Source organism: Microtus pennsylvanicus, chromosome 9, assembly GCF_037038515.1.
Source record: "Microtus pennsylvanicus isolate mMicPen1 chromosome 9, mMicPen1.hap1, whole genome shotgun sequence".
In the NCBI taxonomy this organism is placed as follows: Eukaryota; Metazoa; Chordata; class Mammalia; order Rodentia; family Cricetidae; genus Microtus; species Microtus pennsylvanicus.
Window position 1 is genome coordinate 48,412,805 of NC_134587.1, and position 18,990 is coordinate 48,431,794.

General features: G+C 49.4%; 1 protein-coding gene across 1 annotated transcript in view; it reads right to left on the reverse strand.

Annotated features, from left to right (window-relative positions):
• Mvb12b (multivesicular body subunit 12B) overlaps positions 1-18,990 on the reverse strand; it is a 157,288-nt gene that overhangs the window by 98,397 nt on the left and 39,901 nt on the right. Inside the window, exons 3-6 of the mRNA XM_075985937.1 lie at positions 16,313-16,420; positions 9,601-9,697; positions 4,000-4,129; positions 1,010-1,132 (exon numbers count right to left, since the gene is read on the reverse strand). Coding sequence (XP_075842052.1) covers positions 1,010-1,132; positions 4,000-4,129; positions 9,601-9,697; positions 16,313-16,420 — 458 coding nt within the window. The remainder of the gene's footprint in view (positions 1-1,009; positions 1,133-3,999; positions 4,130-9,600; positions 9,698-16,312; positions 16,421-18,990) is intronic.

Consider the following 18,990-nt stretch of genomic DNA (forward strand, 5'->3'; position numbering starts at 1 on the left):
TTCTGCGCTGTCTTCCCGCAATGATGGACTGCGGCAGGAACGTATACGCCAAGTAAGCAGTCTTCTCCAGGTTGCTTTTGGTCAGTGTTTTGTTTTGTTTTTCCCACACTAAACAGGAAACAAATTAGAGTGGCTTCATTCCATGCAACAGGAATTAGCAACTGCCTGAGGTAATGCCCATTTCTGGGTCCTTCCAGACCACATGTATCTTTAGGGACTGGCTCTATTTATTCAAGGCAATTGAGTCCCAAGGGCTTTGCGTCCTCTGCAGTTAACCCAAACCTGAGCTGACCATGAGCACCAGAAACTAATCTAAGTTGACCTCACGAGCACAGGTGATGACCTGAAATGATGTTGGCAGAATGAATTATTATGACAATGAATATACCCTTCCCAAAACTTGCCACTTTCTAAAGACTTCTAGTTCGTAGCCCCTAGAAAGAACAAACGTCACGGGCAGCTAACTAGTCCTGCAGGGTTTCCGATGAGTGGCTGGCAGAGCTGAGAGAGAATTCTGCCCTCTGGAAACCAGGGCCCTGGTCACCTGGCTGGCACACAAACCAGTGTGTCTCTAAGTTTACTCGAATGGCAAGACAGTTTTTGTGTTTTTGTTTTATTTGGTTTGGTTTTTGAGACAGGGTCTCAATATGTAGCCTTGGCTGGTCTTGCTATGTAGACCAGGCTGGCCTCGAACTCACAACCAGTCTGCCTCTGCTCTCTTCCTCTGAATGCTGGGATTAAGGGTGAGAGACACAACACCTGGTTTGGCCAACCAAGTTTGAGCCACACCTCCTGCTGTGTTGGTAACCTGTAGTGTGCCCATGATATAGAATAGCAAGAGGCCTTTCCACACGTGGAACATTCAGGTTTCTGACCGGGACTTCCTAAGGCCCAAGTCCAGTCTTCTGCAAATCTTCAGCAAATGTTAAGCGGGTGTCATCTAAACTGTTGGCTTGGCAGGACCTAAGGCCATAGAGATGCACATGTGAGACCCTCAACAAAGCCTCACCTGGGAAGGTTTGGGGCTGGGGTGGAAGCGGCTGACGACTGTGAAGGCGTGGTGGGTTGAGATGAGTCGTGATTTCTTGGCACTCTGCCCATGCGATACCAGATACCCATGCTGTTCAGTTCCCTGCAGGAGAAAAGGAAAGCCTTCAAGGTGCTGTTGAGCTTGGAGCACTGACCTGAGCCACAGAGCCAACTCTACCTCATTAGGAATGATCTCAAACCCCAGGGAGGCCACTCTCACCATGTAAGCCAGGCCCCATCATCTCCCTTCATGCCTTGGGTGCCACAGCCAGAGCCTAGCATGACTGCAGCTGAGCCATCAGACAAGCTTGTGATGTGGCCGTCTTTACCACCTGAGCATCCTGCCTGACTTGCTGGCATGTCTGCACTCTTTGTTTTCCCATCCCACTGGTCTCAAGCACTCTATGTGGTTAGGGTGAGGCAGTTGGGGAAGGGCCTGGCAGACACAGGCCTGATTTCTAAGCATGAGAAGGATTCTTCAAATCCACACAATACTTCCAAATGTCAGGATTTGGCCCCTCAATGCAGGGGGTCATTGTGGGTGGCCTCACTCCAAGGTCAGTTGGGAAGATGGCTTCAAATCCTCAAACCGGAGGCTCACAGCCCACAAAACAGGTACAACCAAGAGTAGATGCACACATTCTGTGGTGTTGACAGCAACAGTGGCCGTGCCCCACATTGCACACCTGTGAAGCGAATGAGGCAAGCTCACCCTTGGCAATGAGATGGAATGATTTCTGCCACATGCAAGTCCTCTCTGCTGCCCCCAAATGGTGTCTGTGGGACTAGAAGCCAAGGGGCAGCATCTCTTCCAAAAATAAAAGACATTTATCCTGTGGATCTTGGGTGTAGCCTGGGGGCTATTCTAAACCAGACCTTGCCTTATCCAAAGAGCGAGCCCAGCTGCAGTACCACCAAGTCCATCCATCTCTACCCGGCTGCAGGCTGCCCCTGCTACAGCCTGCCTGATTCAGTGGAGGCTGTGTCTTTCCCAGTCTGAGCTTTCTGCCTCTCGGAGCACAAGTTCAGGCCCTTGTCATGTGGCACTTTGGTACTGAATCCTCAATTCACTTCTCTTCTTAAAATCATGCTATGTCTTCCAGGAGAGTATGTTATCGTCCAAGATGAAATAAAAATTGTACCTCGACAATTTAAAAAATTATACCAGGAAGATGATTCTAGTTTTGTGTATCAAGATAAGTACTTATTTTAAAAAATCCATTCTTCAGAATTGTTTAAAACAGTTAAAATTGCATCTCTTAAAAATAGTATTGTAGGCAGCTGGAGAGATGGCTCAGTGGTTAAGAGCACCGGCTGTTCTCCCAGAGGACCTAGGTTCAATTCCCAGCACCCATATGACAGCTCACAACTGTCTTAAAACTCCAGTTCCAGAGAATCTGATATCTTCACACAAATGCACATAAAATAAAGTTAAATAGATTATTAAAAAATAGTGTTGTGATGAGAGATGCAAACAACAGATGCAGTACACTTTAACAGTGCAGTGGTCGGCTGTGCTGTGTGTGCTGCGTGTGTAAATGGGAGTGTGTGGGTGATGTGAGATTGTTCTATAACTGCTTCCAAACCCTGTAACCTTCTTGCACAGTTAGTTTAACTCAGGATGCAAAACAGGATTTGCAGGCATGGGAGCTTTTCCTTTATTTGTTCATTTTTGGTGCAGGGGATGGAGCTGAGTTTTGCGTACCCCAAGCATGGGCTCTACCACTAATGCCCAGACCAAACCCATCTTGAAGTACATGAACCCACAGTGGAAGAGGTTAAAGCAACCTCAGCTACAAGAACCTAGTCTCAACCCCTTGAGTGCAATAAACATCCATTTTCTTCAGTTCATCCAGCCCCGCCCCAGCCCCACCTACCCGACCTTTTACCTCCTGCACATTTTGACGGCTATCCTACTTCACTGTTCTTCCTTAAGCTCTGCTGAAGCAGTCTGTCCTTCTAGCTCAGGCGGGTCAATGAGGGAATGACCTTTCCCAGATGACAGTGCCCAGGTAGGGTGCACCTGATGGTGGGCAGATGGATCAAGCCCAAGGACACTGAACTCTGGCCAAAGGGCAGCAGTGCCATGTCTCCACAGAGGAACAGGTGTCAGGTGGGGTCCCACCAGAGGACTGAGAGGGCAGGAAATGAGGTGTTCTCATCCTCTGAGTTCCTACTTCTGCCTGCCGAAGCCTGGCAATAATGCCAGCCAAAAAATGTTCCCTCTTGTTTAAGTCACTCTGGGTGGGACTTCCTGTCACTCAGGGGCATGGGGGCCCAAAGTGAAGGCTGGGATTTGCCTGCACTTGGAGTTTACAGTGCAGCTTTGGAGCCAGGCCCCGCTCATTCTGAGGCTGCAGGTGACCAGGACCTGTGTGCCCACAGGTGGACCCCTGTCCCCAGGACGTGCCACGCTCACTCCCACTCTGCTCATCACCTGCCTCCCTTCACAGCTGGTTCTCCTATCTCTGAGGTCTTTGCTTAGTAGCCCGCCTCCTGTCATAACTGGCACAGCCCCAGCTCACACCCAGTTACATCCCCCACGGTCTGAGACGACCTTGTCTATTTCCATGCTAACTGCTCATCTCTCTCTTCAGAACAGCCTCTCTGTGAGGGCAGGACCTTTGTCATTCTCTCCCACACACAGGATCTGTCCAGTGGCACGAAAACGTTAGCCATAAAATGCCGCACGCTGATAAGCTTGTGAGGAGGTGAGGCCCACAGCGGCGCTGAGGGCAGCATGCAGAGTGGCCTGGAAGGTGACTGTACCGGACACAGAAGGCCCTAAGGTGGAACTACACTATCAGCTGAGGGAGACTGAGGTCAGAGTCAGTGATGAGCACCAACTCTGAGAGCCATGGATTATGGCTGAGCCTTGTGAGCCACACAGACTTCTCAGTCTTGGTCCCAGGAGTGGCCCAGGCACTCCCAGGGGAGGGAGATCTGTGTGGAAATACAGTTGAGACTTACCCAATAAATGTGTACTGGGGAGGGGCCTGCTTGGTCCGGCCCATGATGCGAATGTCACAAATGGCAGCTTCAGTTGAATCCCGGGGAATAAACTTAATGCATAGCCTCTTCTTCCTGAAGGCCACCTCCTCTAAGGAAAGGACAACAGAAAGGTGTGAGTCTGATAGAGATGCCACCTCCTCTCCGCTTTGGGAAGCAGAAGGGATGGGTCATCCTTGTCCTGGAAGAAGGGCTAAGCTCCAACCCTGCCTTTCTTGAGGCTCCTAAGGGCAGGCGATGACAACAGAGTACACCAGTCACCCTGCCCTGTGTGCAGGGCTGACCCCAGACACGCTGGCCCGGGAAGAGCGCCCAGATCTGCTGCCATGGTCCCACAGCCGCAGCCCGTGGATGTCCCCCGCCACAGCAAGGCTCCCCCTTTTTTCACTTTTTTCAAGTACACCCCAAGGGGTGCGAGCTGCAGGGCAGAGCTGCCTGCTCCTGCTCAGCACACTCCTCTAATTTTTCTGTCTGGATATATGGAACAAACCCCCAACACTAGGTCATATTGCCCAGCCCCACCCGGGAAGGCATGGCTGCCATGTCCCTGCCATTTCCACCCAAAACAAAGAAACTCCTGAACTCATAGTCTGAATTCCAGTTTCTTCACCACGACACAATGCCCTGCCCTGCCCTGCCCTGCCTCACTCCACATCTGAGGCCGTGCTCTGCAGTGGGCTGGCAGGTCCCTTGGGTCCCTTGGGTCCCTTTTACTCTGTAACCACCCCTCCCTGCTCCTTGGTGCTCTGTGACAGAGAGGCAGGAAAAACAAAACAAAGCAGTTGTTTTGCCTCCGTCCAGCAGCACATTAGAGCTGGCTGGCTTTGGTCCAGGTTCAGACCTTTCTAGAAGGCAGTTCATGTGTGAGCTCCCAGGACCACTGTGTCCCACAGTGCTGGCCAAAGACCTGGATCACAACACTCCCGTGCACGGCCCTGGCTGTGGTTTTTCAGGGTGCTTGTAGCTAAGAGCCACACCTTGGTTCTGGGTTTCAAAACAGCAATTCTCCAGAGTCTGCCATTCCTTCTGCACTGATGAGCTCAAGTTCCATCTAAAGCCTAACTCCTCTTCCCCAGCCTTTGTCATCTAAGGCAGACTGTGAGCAGGGGTGAGAGCCAGTGTGGCTCTCTTCTGTCACTTGTCCAGCCTGCTCGCGGTGTGCTGGGCTCTAGCAATGGACGGCGCTGCCCACTGAGGTAGCACTGCGGCTTATCTGCCGTTCTGAACGTTTCCCAACAGTCCATGAGTCTTCCAGTTGGATTTGTTTTTTTTTTAATTTTTAAGACATTTTTTAAAATTAAAATATAATTATATCATTTTCCCCTTTCCCTTTCCTCCCTCTAGTCCTCCCATACACATCCCGTCTCTCTCTTAAATTCATGACCCCTGACATTATTAATTGTTGCTGTATATATTCCTAAATATATAGCTACGACCTGTTAGTCTGTATGTTTTCTGTGCACGATTTCAGGGCCCACCATTTGGAGATGCCCTCTCTGGGGAAGACTATTTTTTCCACTCTGAGCACCCAGTTGCCTGTAGTGGGTTTTGTTTGTGACGGGGTTTCATTATGTACCCTAGTAGATCAGTCTCAGACTTGTAATCCTCCTGCCTCAGTCTCATATCTGGCTCCATCAGTAGGATCTGGGTTGGAATCCCAGACCTGCCATTGCTGGCACTGGCACCTCAGAAGTCACTTAAACCCTGAGCTCAGTTCTGTCATCTGTAAAAGGGACCTGGTGGAAGCCCACTTAGGCGGCATGTGGGTAGATGTTGTGTGGTAACATGATTTCTTGGCCAGTTCTAGGCACATGATAAGTGTTCAATAAAGAACAGCTAGGAGCGATGGCAAGGCAGCCCAGTGTGCATTTAACATCTGACCTTGGGACTGACCCTCAGGTTGTAGAATCTGTGACCATTTGGACACGGTCCTGCTGCAGGTAGAGAGGGGAACAGCGGTTCTGCAGGCCTGCAGGCCTGGTAGAATCAGCAGTACTGTTTGGTCTTTGTTATGTTTTGGGGAAATGTGGCTATCTTTTTAAAAAGCCAGGTTGAGTCAGGCAGTTGTGGCTTTCAGACCTTCCCTGAGGTAAACGGTACTCTGCTAGCCAGCTAAGTCTCCATCTGCAGCCAGCTAAGTCAAGGACGGATCCACTCACTCATTACACATGCGTAAGCAGGCCTCATTTTAAGTAAACATATTATACATAGTCAATAGAAATGTGTTCAGTCATGCTAATGAACACAGGGAGAGTACACAGCACTTTACTAAAGCAAACAGTCTTCCAGTGTTTAAGTGCTGTATGGACTGCAACAGGCTATATTTTAAATTAATTACAGGAGTCTCATCTTTTTGGCTGACTTCATAAAATCAAGGCTTTAAGTACTCTCAGGAGATAATTGGGCTGACCATGAGGTTCTTTGTCCCCAGGAAGTCTTTGAGAAATGGTCCCATGACCACAGGTGTGCTTAGACACCTGACAGAGCACAGGACCCTCCGGAGAACAGAAGATGCAAACATGGGGACTGAACTCCCAGTCAGAACCAATGGGCCCCCCACAGTCACAGCACATGCCCGCAACAGGGTCTCCTCACTGCATGAGCTCAACAAACCGGAAATGCAGATTGGGAAATCCCTGTGGCTATGCCATCGCCATGCAATTACATCAAATACATCAATTAGCTGTCAAAATGAACATCAAGAAAATGTTTAAGACTTTGAAAACCTTAGGAAGAAAACAGAGCAGGAATGAATACAAACCAACAAGGTCATTTTATTTTGTAAGCAGAGAATTCACCTAAGAAGAGGCAAAGTTAGCAAACACTTACAAAAGCACCCAGGCTTGCTAATAAATAGCGAACTACAAATTAAATACAATTTAAACAGTGAAACAAAGAGGAGGGCTGCATGGGGAAACGAAGCCTTTGCTGCTGCCGACACTGAGATACCCTCATGGAGGTCAAGTCCAACTAGAAAGAGATCTGTATGCTCCAACAATATTACAAGGCAGAGAGTACCCTCTTGGCCTGACAAATGGGTAAACTGAGCCAGGAGTCTAAGAGGACCTGCTTGGGGTTCCACAAGCAGAAGCAGCAGGCCAGACGGAACATGAGGACACCGCAGAGACTAGAGTTCCAACAGAGGACTCAGAGGCAGACAGGGCCGTTCCTGCAGTTTCCTGCTTGGTCTCTGGATTCAGGTCCTCTTGTCTGTGCAGCAAGCACTTTATCCACTGGGTCATTTCCCACGTTTGACATGACTATGTGTAGGAACTACCAGAAACAGGCAGAGCTATGCAGAAAGCACCGGCTGGTGGGGGCTGGAAATCAATGTCTCCATGACATCGGTGCCTGCTTTGAGGACAGCTGCGGTGACAAAAAGACTATAATGGCGGGTACATGAGTGTGAATATTCCAAGAAGCACTAGATTGTGCTCTTTAAATGGGTGAATTACATGGTATTTAAATTGTATCTTAAACCATTATAAAAAAGAATTTCCTGGGCTGGAGAGATGGCTCAGAGGTTAAGAGCATTGTCTGCTCTTCCAAAGGTCCTGAGTTCAATTCGCAGCAACCACATGGTGGCTCACAACCATCTGTAATGGGATCTGGTGCCCTCTTCTGGCCCGCAGGCATACACACAGACAAAATATTGTATACATAATAAATTTTAAAAAAATTCCTGATACTTAGAAAATCTGTATGTGCAAGATGCTTAGTACATGTGTTTGTCCATGCAGCATGTGTGTATGTGCATCTGCATGTATGTATGTATGTGTGCATGTGTATCTATGCGCATATGTGTGCATGCATGTGCATTTGTATATGCATGCGCATATGCACATTATAGGCATGCATTTACATGTATTGTGTGCATGTTAGCATGTATGTATCCATGTGTATTTATGCATGTGTATGTTTGCATGTGTATATGCACATGCATGCAATATGTATGTGTGTGTTTGTATGTGGGTGTGTTCTTGCACTTGGCTAAGATGCAGTCACTGCGCCTTTCTTTTCTCATATGCAAAACAGGCCTAACATCCATCTCCTCAGAGGTCTCGTAAAGATAAAATGACATCATGAGAGTGAAGCATTCATCATGGGGCCTTACATGAAACATAGCAAATATGTGTTCTAAATCATTAAGTTCCTGTGATAAAATGCCTGACCAAAGGCAACCTGCGGAAGAGTGGGTTTATTTGGCTTACACTCAGGCTATCACTGAGGGGAAGCCAAGGCAGGAACTCAAGTCACGTTACATCCAGTCGAGAGCAGAGAAACAAGCTTCCTCCAAGTTTACAGTCAGCTGCCCCCCTGCACCCTCACACAGCCCAGGACCTCCTGCCCAGCGAAGGGTGCCACCCACAGTGGGCTGGGTCAGTTAACAATCACTCTGATCCAGGCTTCTCAGGTGATTCGAGGCTGTGTCAAAGTGGCAGCTAAAAGCGACCGGCATCAGGACATTCGCTAGGACGTCAGTGCAAACGTGAAAGCAGTCAGAGAGGGATCAACTGCTTTGTTGAAGTAAGTTCCACTGGGGTGGGAGGGGACATGGATGCTGTTCAGTTTGAAATGTGAACAAGAAAATGGCAAGGAAATAATGGTTCAGAAATGTTTGCACCAAGGAAATATTGAAACACACACACATAATATAATATAAATAAAAACAAGGAACAGGGTACAGAATTCCATAAAGGAATTTCACAGGTAAAGGGATCTCTGTTCTCTTATGAGCAATTGCAAACAAAGCGAGTTCATATATACACCAAAGTAAAGAAGTCCCCTGACAGTATCTTCCAGCCCTGCTATTACAACCAGCACCCCAAGGCCCCGGCCCTGCACAGCAGGATCCTGAGGCAGCTTCTTCATTTCCCACAGTTCTCTGCCGCTGCACTCAGTGCAGTGTTGCTCAGTTCAGAGATCAGTACATCTGGCCTATTCAAATCTTGTTTTTATTTGTTTTAAGATTTTGTTGCTGTTTTGTAATAGACAGGGTTTCACGTAGCTCAGACTGGCCTAACGCTCTTGTTAGTAGTGAAGGATGACCTTGAATCCTGGATCTTCTTGTCCCCACGTCCCAAGTATTGCAACTACAGCTATGAGCCAACCCACCTGGCTCCAATTTGATCCTGCATGCTCTAACTTACAGTCTTTCTGGTTCAGGCCTCTTGCTCACTCTGTGAGCCCTACACCAGCACAGAGCTGTTTTGTGCAGCCCCCAAGCATCCTTTGATCTCTGCCCTTCCTTCCTTTTGCTCTGGGGTCTTGTGCCAAGCTTGGCTTCAGCAACAGCTGAGGACAGACCAAAGACCAACTATATCCCGAGCAGCAGGGGGCATCATTCTAAGAAAAGTGCCTCTGCTCATGGGCAGGCAGGATTCCACATACTCTCCAGAAACACAGAGAACCAAGGTGGATGTCACAAGTGACAGGCTTTCTTCACCATCCACAGGAAACCCCCTCAGCTGTTTCCAGAGAAAACCACACAGGAAGTATTTAAGAGTCCACCTGGAAGAGAAGGAGACTGCCCCCGGGCCTGTATGCTAAGGGCTGACTCACGTGTGTCCACTGTCTCCTGGATAGGGATGAAGCCCACAGGCAATGTGTCCTTGACATCGATGAGCTTCATGTCCACCAGCACGTTCCCCAAGTGACTCTTGGGAAGAAGAAGACACACAGATTATTAATTGGAACACTCAGTCTGCTTGCAGTCCTGGCTTCAGGATGTGTATTTGATACAATGACTGCTGCAGCTTTACCATAGCACGTTAGTTAACAAACATACCTAGTGTTCCCCAGCACGTTACCTCAGGAGGAGGTACCCTGTAGACAGACCCTAGCAGAGGGCAGGTGGGCATGTGACCTGGACCCCACCACCTCTCAGGGTCAGCGGGTTTTAAGAGAGGAAGTTCTGGGATGCTTGTAGGAGTTGCACCTGAACTCAAGAGGGACTGATCATACACCCAAGGGATTGTTGGTTGCAGACAGTTTTCAGTAACAAGATGCATTTTAAAAAATCCCAAGAATCATAAACTAACAGAATGGCAGCCCTGCCACCTCCGTATCCCACGCCTTCTGAAATGACTTGCTAGGGGGGCTCTTAAGAGTTCCTATTTAGTGGTGGCAGAGAGGTCCACAGTGCACAGTTTCCGTAAAGACATCTTTTGAAGATAGTAGGTGGAGCACCATTCTATAATTGCAAGAGAGAATTCTCTGCGAACACGCCAGCACTTGCAGCCTCCACTTCATGCTAGAAACGGCTCTCAAGAAATCAACGCTATGCAGGGCTGCTGCGGAGAGTATATTCACGTCTTCAGCGTCATGGCAGCCTCATCAGAGCCAGTTAAGGCAAGAAAAATGGGTTTCCAGCCCAAATCTCTCCTGGTAGGATTATGGCAACATGTTCTGTGTGCCCACTCTGCAGAAACACTATCCTCCAAAGCCCCATTTAAATGCACGCTCGCTTTGCTTGTCTGCAGTCCTGGGAAAACATCTAAGGGGTCAGCCCAGGCTCTGTCTTCACAGGAATCTCTTGGGCCAGTGTCCCCTGTTGTTTAGAGAGAGGACTCAACTTCATCTCTGAGCTTGGAAACACAGACTCCACCTCCATCCTGAGAGCACAGCACCTCTGAAATCCATGCAGGGAATATTTGCCTTCTGAACTAAGACACACACTGTCTCCTTAAGCTCCTTTTAACTTCCTATCAGTTTATAATTGGGTTTTGTGGTGGTTTAAATAAGAATGGTCCCCACAGATTCATAGATTTGAATGCTTACTCATCAGGGAGTGGAACTACTTGAAAAGGATTAGGAGGTGTGGCCTTGCTGGAGAAAGTACATTACTAGGGATGGCCTTTGAGGTTTCAAAAGCTCATGCCAGGCCTAGAGTCTCTCTCAGCTAGTGGACCAGATGTAACTCCCAGCTAGTGCTCCAGCACCATTCTTGCCTGTGTGCCGCCAGGCTCCCTGACATGAAAATGGACTGGAGGTAAGCCCCCAGTTAAATGCTTTCGTTTATAAGAGTTGCCTTGATCACAGTGTCTCCTCACAGCAATAGAACAGTGACTAAGACAGACACCATCTACCTACCATCTTCGAAGATGTCATTACGAAAACTGTGCACTGATGGCCCCATCTGCTGCCACTAAATAGGAAACAAAATGATCTCTGCTCCTACTGCTCAACCAAGCTTCTATAGTTCTTGGCACACAGTAGGGACTCAATAATTATTGGCTAAATGTTTGGTTGTTGTGAAATATTTGTTTAACCATGATGCAAAGATGTGTTGTTTCTTTAACTATACAAAGATGTATTGCATTTGCTTAATTCTGTAAAGATGTACTGCTGTGTTACCTTGCCTACCTAAGGTACCTGATTATAATAAAAATCTAATAAAAATATGAACAGCCAATAGCAAGAGAGAAGGTATAGGTGGGACTTCCAGGTACAGGGTAAGTAGGAGGAGGAATTTAGGCTCAGTGAGAAAAAGAGATGCCATGGAGCTGAGGGGCCAGTCACATACAGACATGGAGGAAGCAGGAAAGTAGGACATACGGAATGAAAGAAAGGTAAGAATCCCCTAGACAAAATGTAGATGAATAGAAAGAGGTCAAATTCAGTTAAAAGAGCTGGTGGAACAAGCCTAAGCTAAGGCTGAGCATTCATAACAGTAAGTCTCTGTGTCTTTATTTGAGAGCTGGTTGGCAGCCCAAAGAAAATTCCAACTACATTTGCTGGCACACTTTTCAGCAGGGTGGGTGCTGGTGGTTAAAAAACAAATCAGACTCCCTTGGATGGCAAATGGAAATGGTCACCCAAATTCTGACAGCTTAGTATTGGTTATTATGGAGCAAAGTAAAACACAAGCCTCAGGCTGGAATCAGAAGTCAGAGTGGCATGTGTGGTCTCTGCCCAGCACTTTCCCTGCCCTCTTCTCTCAGAATCCCTGTTTGCCAACAGCTCCATGCTATCGCAGCTCGGGGGCAAGGGCTCAGGAAGCCGTATGCACTGCGGTGCAGTACTGGGGAGCAGGCACTCTTTGATGTGGAGGAGACTTCTGACTACACAGGAAGGCCAGGCTCAGCCTAGAACCTGGGAAGCACCTGCTGCCTTTATTTCCCCGCGGGGCATCTGCTCTTCCAGTCCACCGCTGCTTTCTGCTGAGAAATTAGCCAACTGGGCATGCTCTGCTGCCCCATAGATGGCTGGGCATTCATCAGGATTGTGCCTGAATGTTTTCAGCTTGACAAGCTGACTCTGTAGAAGTCAACAGCAAACCACTTAGCAGCCTCGCCCTCCCCACTCTTGAGAAAATGCCCTAATCATAAAATCAGAGCATTGGTGGTGTGGCCATTAAAACAAGCATCAGGAATCCCTTCCATGCAAACAAAGTGGGAGGCTGCCCTGTTGGAGCCTCCAGCAACCCGAGTGTGGCCCTCTTCCATGGGGCAGCCACTCGGGGATTTTTCCTTCTTCCTTTTTTTATACCACAGGCCTACAACACCATTAATTTTGCTGGTTCCTCTCCCCTCACCCACTTGTGCTCTCTTTCATTTCCTCCTCATAAATATGAAGAGCGCATTCCCAATCCTTGTTGAGCAAATGATTCATACCAGAAGCCCAATATACACTGACTCAGGGTATTTATATTGTCTCTGGTAGCCAGTATTTGCTAGTATACTGTAATTATTTTTGACAACTTTGCATTTAAGGTAGCCACAGATAACCAACTTAATATTCAAATGTTCATAAATCCTCCTGTTTAACATCCTCCCTACCTAATCTATGTACATTATTATTACAGGTAATGCAGAAGGTACAGGGCATGAAAAGTGCAATTAATCTCACTCCTTCCGCAGGAAGCAATGTCACTCTAAAGCCAGGTTTCTATATTAATGGCCTGATTGGGGGAAAGGAATTTAGGATTCCAAGGAAGCTCCCCAAACTCCTATCCTCGGCGTCTCAAGTCACCCAATTAAGACTTGGCCTGCTCTGGAGATCCCATCCCCTCCCATATGGTTGTAAAATGGGACTCGGCCAAGCCTGTGTTCTGACTCTAGGCCAGGACAGACAGGCAGCCACCACTGGTTAGCATGTGCCTAGCTCCTGCCTCACTCGAGTCCTGGCCAAGTGGGCACAGCCGCTGGCAAAAATTTGATCCCAAAGCAAATTCGATCCCGATTTGATCACTTAGATGTTGTAAAGGAGACTCTCATTTCTTTTTCTTGATGCTGACGATGGAATTGTTAAGAACTGGACATTATTCATTCTCTTTCCATAAAAAATGGTGCACCCAGGCCTGCTTCAGTACAGGGTGGGGCTTCTCTGGCTGCCCTCCTGGAAGCCTCACACCCGTCACCCCAGAACCCGGCTACTGATGGGCAGCAGCTTGTTTTCTGGCAGTGCCAGGGACTGAACCCAGGGCCCCGTGCATGCTCTACCTCTGTCCCCAAGCCCAAGAACTGTGTTCTCTATAATCCATTTCAAACTAATTCCAGTGCCTTTTCCGAATCATAATGGGCTTGTGGCTGTCCCCAATCCCAGGGCTTCAAGAACTCTTCTGCCTAGGAAGAACAAAATCTCATGGATTTCAGGAAGAAATGTAGCAAGCCCCAGTGCAAGCGACCCAAGGGACTGTGGCTATCCCGAGCCCAGGGCTGGGGGGGAATGCGTGAGAAATGTCCCACAGAGGTTTGAGGATGTGAATACTTGGTCCTGGTTTGTGGGGCTGTTAGAGGAGGTCTGGGAGGTGTGGCCTTGCTAGAGGAAGTATGTCACTGGGGGCAGACTTCGAGAGTGGAAAAGCTCACACCACTTCCAGTTCTCGCTCGGCTTCATGCCTGCAACTGAGGATGTGTGCTCTCAGGTTTTTGCTCTTAACATCTTGCCTTCTACTTGCAGCCACGCCTTCCACCTGCAGCCACGCCTCCCTGCCTTGATAGACTTTTATCCCTCTAAAGCATAAGCCAAAACACGCCCCTCCTTCTGTAAGTCGCCTTGGTCATGTGTGCTATCACTGCAACAGGAAAGTCACTTAGACAAGGTGTTTGAGCAAGTTTTTCAGAACTTCCTTTTGAGAGTCTGGCAGCAGTGAATCCATGGCGGCTCACAGGGAGCAGTGGTCCCCCAGCAGAACAGAGGCAATGGGAGCAAAAGGCAGAAATAACTTTTAAAAGATATTCAGGTAGAATCTAGGGGCAAACAGACTGAGGGGGGCATAAGGGTGCAGGTGCGTGAGGGAGCAGGTGCGTGAGGGAGCAGGTGAATGAGGGAGCGGGTGCACGAGGGAGCAGGTGCACGAGGGAGCAGGTACACAAGGGAGCAGGTGCACAAGGGAGCAGGTGCATAAGCAGGTGCACGAGGGTGCAGGTGCGTGAGGGAGCAGGTGCATGAGGGAGCAGTGCACGAGGGAGCAGGCACATGAGCAGGTGCATGAGGGAGCAGGTGCACGAGGGACCATGTGCACAAGGGAGCACGTGCGTGAGGGAGCAGGTGCGTGAGGGAGCAGGTGCATGAGGGAGCAGGTGCACGAGGGACCAGGTGCATGAGGGAGCACGTGCGTGAGGGAGCAGGTGCGTGAAGGTGCAGGTGTGTGAGGGTGCAGGTGGAAAGGATAGTGGATGGGTCTACTGATAGCCCAGCATTTGGTGTGCTGATGTCACCTCATCCCTGCTCTGTGGGGTCGCATCAGGCTACAGTGAGCCCAAAGGATCTGTGCAAACATACCACAAACACTGTGCAGCTGCTTACTCTGACTTGGCTGCCACCATCCCTGGTATTGAAAATGCATTCAAAGTAAAAAGATTCTCCATTTCAGTCATAAACGCTAAACTTTACAAGCAGCAAATGTATTGCTCTTGTAATTAGAGGGGAACTTAATGAGATTACTTCAGCCATCGTCCTGAACATGTTAGGAACAATACTCATAACAAAGAATTATCAATGAGCAACAGGTAGTGTCCTATCACATTATAGTGCACATTAAGAGACTGTTAAAGGGACGAACCTGGAACTGGCCGTAAGAGCCCAGGCTGGGGGGCTAGGAAGAGAAGGGCTCTGACAGAGAGAGGCTGTGACAGAGAGGAAGGCTGTGATAGAGAGAGAGGCTGTGACAGAGAGAGGCTGTGACAGAGAGAGAGGCTGTGACAGAGAGAGGGAGGCTGTGACAGAGAGAGGCTGTGACAGAGAGAGGCTGTGACAGAGACAGAGAGAGGCTGTGACAGAGACAGAGAGAGGCTGTGACAGAGAGGGAGGCTGTGACGGACAGGGAGGCTGTGACAGAGAGAGGCTGTGACAGAGAGGGAGGCTGTGACAGAGAGAGAGAGGCTGTGACAGAGAGGGAGGCTGTGACAGAGAGGGAGGCTGTGACAGAGAGGGAGGCTGTGACGGACAGGGAGGCTGTGACGGACAGGGAGGCTGTGACGGACACAGAGGCTACAGTGAAGAAGAAGGCTTCTACCTTTCCTTCTTTTGAATGGCATGTTTTAGGTTGTGTTGAATTTTTTTTAAACTACAACCTATACCATTATAATTAAATTTATAAATTGGTAAAATTATTTCCAAAAATAAATATCTGAATTAGAAGAGACAAATTATCTCTGCCCCCAGAGAGGGCAGTGACTTCACAGTGGGAATAACATGGAAGACCGTCTGAGGAAGTGAGGCACAGTCACAGGTGGGCCTCACGCAAGGAGCGCACCAAACGATTGCCCTTTCTCCTAAAATGCCTCAGTGGGAAAGCTCTTGTGCTATCTTTAAAGTTTCTTACTTCATGGGCTCAAACATCAAAAATCAGTATAAGAGAACTATACACAGGTGGATACCTCTCCGTCAAACATAGTGACATGCCCCATGTCATACAGAGGCTCTTTAGAACAAGGCTATGCCGTGTTTGGGGACAGGCACGGGGAGCGGATGCTATGGTCTGCCCTTTGAGGGCTGCTACCATCCCAACCGCCCTGAAGGCTCTTCATCCACAGTGCCCAGTGAGTGGTCACTTGCAGGAACAGCAGGCAAATGAGAGAGCAGAGAGAGAATCCTGGTCTCCTTTGGAGAAACAGCTTAATAGAATTCACTGTGCACTTGGGGAACGTGGTTAATAACGTTGTTAATAAATGAAACATGGTGCTGGCTGCCGACTCTACCCTGCTCACTGAAACCACAGATAAATTAACACAGCAATGAACATAAAGCACACACAAAAAGAGGAAGCCCCATCCAGGAATGCAAATATTCCTGCCCACTCAGCAAAGGGAGCCACCACCAGACTCACATTTTCTTTGGAAAACGATCTTGTGAAACACAGGTATCTGGTAACCTTGGACTTGAATAAGCCGTCCTTCCAGAGGTCAGCATCCACACCATCTGCTGTCTGTGCAACCTGCAGCACAGAGATGAGAAGAGGGTCACAGGTAAGATGAGAAGGGGCTTCCTCTGTACCTGCTCCAATTAGCACGGGCCCAACTCTCCCGGCATCTCATTAGCGCACCGCACTCAGCTCAGGGAAGAACGCTTCCAAAAGGGAAAAGGAAAGCCTGTGAAAAATACAACTTCTAAAAATACTGTCCCTGGGGAAGCCATTGATTAAAGACACCCTGACAGAGATGACTCTAATGAGGGAAGAATAGCTTTTGTTGTAACGGGCTGTGAAGGGACTGGGCGGTCAGCACATTAGGCTGTTTGCTGCCACTTACGGTGGGGGGTGTGTGTGCACAGGGCACAGGAGAAAGCCCGATGCAAGGGGCACCCCCTGTGATGGGGATGGTGTGTCTTCCTGCCCATGGGGGCCAGAGGGAGCTTAGGTAAGATTAGGTCTGTTAGGCTGCGGCATAGGTCAGGAAATTGGTTCCACTCGGCATCTTCTTGGTGGAATTTAAGGTCAGAAACTACATCATGATGGGAAAATAAACCAGGCTCAGTTGATTCCATTTCTAGTCCCACTAGGAAGCCTCTTCTCACTTCCCCTTCAGGACACAATCCAGGGTAAATTGAGCCTTTATTTGCCTCACTGGGCATGACATCCAGTGGTGAGTCTGGGCTCACAAAGAGTCGACAAGGGAGTTAGAGAGAACGGCCCGCACCATCACAGAGCAGTGCCAGGAAACCCGGGAAGCAGCTTCACATTGCGGCACAGATCTGGAGGGGACTTCAAGCAACCCGTTTTCTGACGAGCCATGCCTGACTTTCTAAGGTGTGCACTGGGGATGCTCCTTGGTCTGATTAGCTCCTGGCCATCCCAGTTGGAAGTGGTTCTGTTCCCATGAACCTACAGGCACCAGAGAAATCATCAACAGTCCCTGACACACATGCAGGAGCTTGCCACTACATCACCAAGGCCACCCTACTCCTCCTTGGAAGCTGCCTCAGAGAAGCTGAAGGCTAGCTATCAAGAGAAAACCACTTATTTCTCAAACTGAACAACTGTCAGCAAATCTGAGGGTAAAGAGAAGAAAGGCCATTACGCAGAGGTGGCAAATCTGAAACCCCATGAGGGAGGCTCTGGGAAAGCTAATGGTTAGGTGGTAGCCTCAGCGGCTGTCCCTCAAGGCAGGCACTTCTCAACCCACTCAAACAAGCTATGGTGTAGCCCAAATTTCTCCCCCAAGTCAAATGAGCTAATTGTGGGTGCAGGGAGGAGGATCACGACCTCTAGCAGGCAACAGGGAGCATGGAAGGAGAACTGCAGCCCAACCACGGAACAGGCAGCAGGGAAGGAGGACCACAGACCTACCATGGAACAGGCAGCAGGGAAGGAGGACCACAGCCCTGCCACAGAACAGGCAGCGGGGAAAGAGGACCACAGCCCTGCCACGGAACAGGCAGCAGGGAAGGAGGACCACAGCCCTACCACGGAACAGGCAGCGGGGAAGGAGGACCACAGCCCTACCACGGAACAGGCAGCGGGGAAGGAGGACCACAGCCCTGCCACGGAACAGGCAGCAGGGAAGGAGGACCACAGCCCTGCCACGGAACAGGCAGCAGGGAAGGAGGACCACAGCCCTACCACGGAACAGGCAGCATGGAAGGAGGACCACAGCCCTACCACGGAACAGGCAGCATGGAAGGAGGACCACAGCCCTACCACGGAACAGGCAGCATGGAAGGAGGACCACAGCCCTGCCACGGAACAGGCAGCATGGAAGGAGGACCACAGCCCTGCCACGGAACAGGCAGCAGGGAAGGAGGACCACAGCCCTACCACGGAACAGGCAGCGGGGAAAGAGGAGCACAGCCCTACCACGGAACAGGCAGCGTGGAATTCAGAGGCAGATCTGAACTTGAAACCCAGTGGCCTCAGTAAGTCCAGCTCCTATGCAGAGCAGACATGCTGCCCTCCCCAGCGGCCACAGATGCTACAGATGCAAGAGCACTCACTGCTGAGCACCGGCAAAGATGACTCAGTGCTCCCAGACTAAATGTGAGGGTGCTCAGGCTGATGTGGAAGTGGCTATTTAACACAATGTCACATCATCACTGACAAAGCCCTAACTCATCCCACATGGGTTAACTGTGACCTCTGGTCCTGAGATTCCTTCACCATCTCTCAGGACTCGACCTGCTCTTTTAAACACAGGTGATGTATTATGTGACTAATGTTAACCCTCCCCTACCATCTACACCAGACCTGACACAAAGAGGCTCAATGGAACTCACTAAAGGAATTGGTAAGCAAGGCAACTTTTCAACCACAGTCAAGTGTTAGAAACCATGGCCCATGCAGCTCTCCTAATATTGCTCCCAGGATTGAACCACCCCATCAAGCTAAGCAGGCGGCTCACCCATCCTCCACTCCACCAGGCACAGGCTGCTAACACTGAGGCCACTGTGCTGGGCATTGTTGTCTGTTCTCCGCCTCAATCCTAGCAAGGCTGCTGCTGACGTCAGTGCCCCCAGATCTGAAGGAGGCAATGCATCCTCAGAGTCCAGGCTTGGAGTTAGCAGGTGCACTGA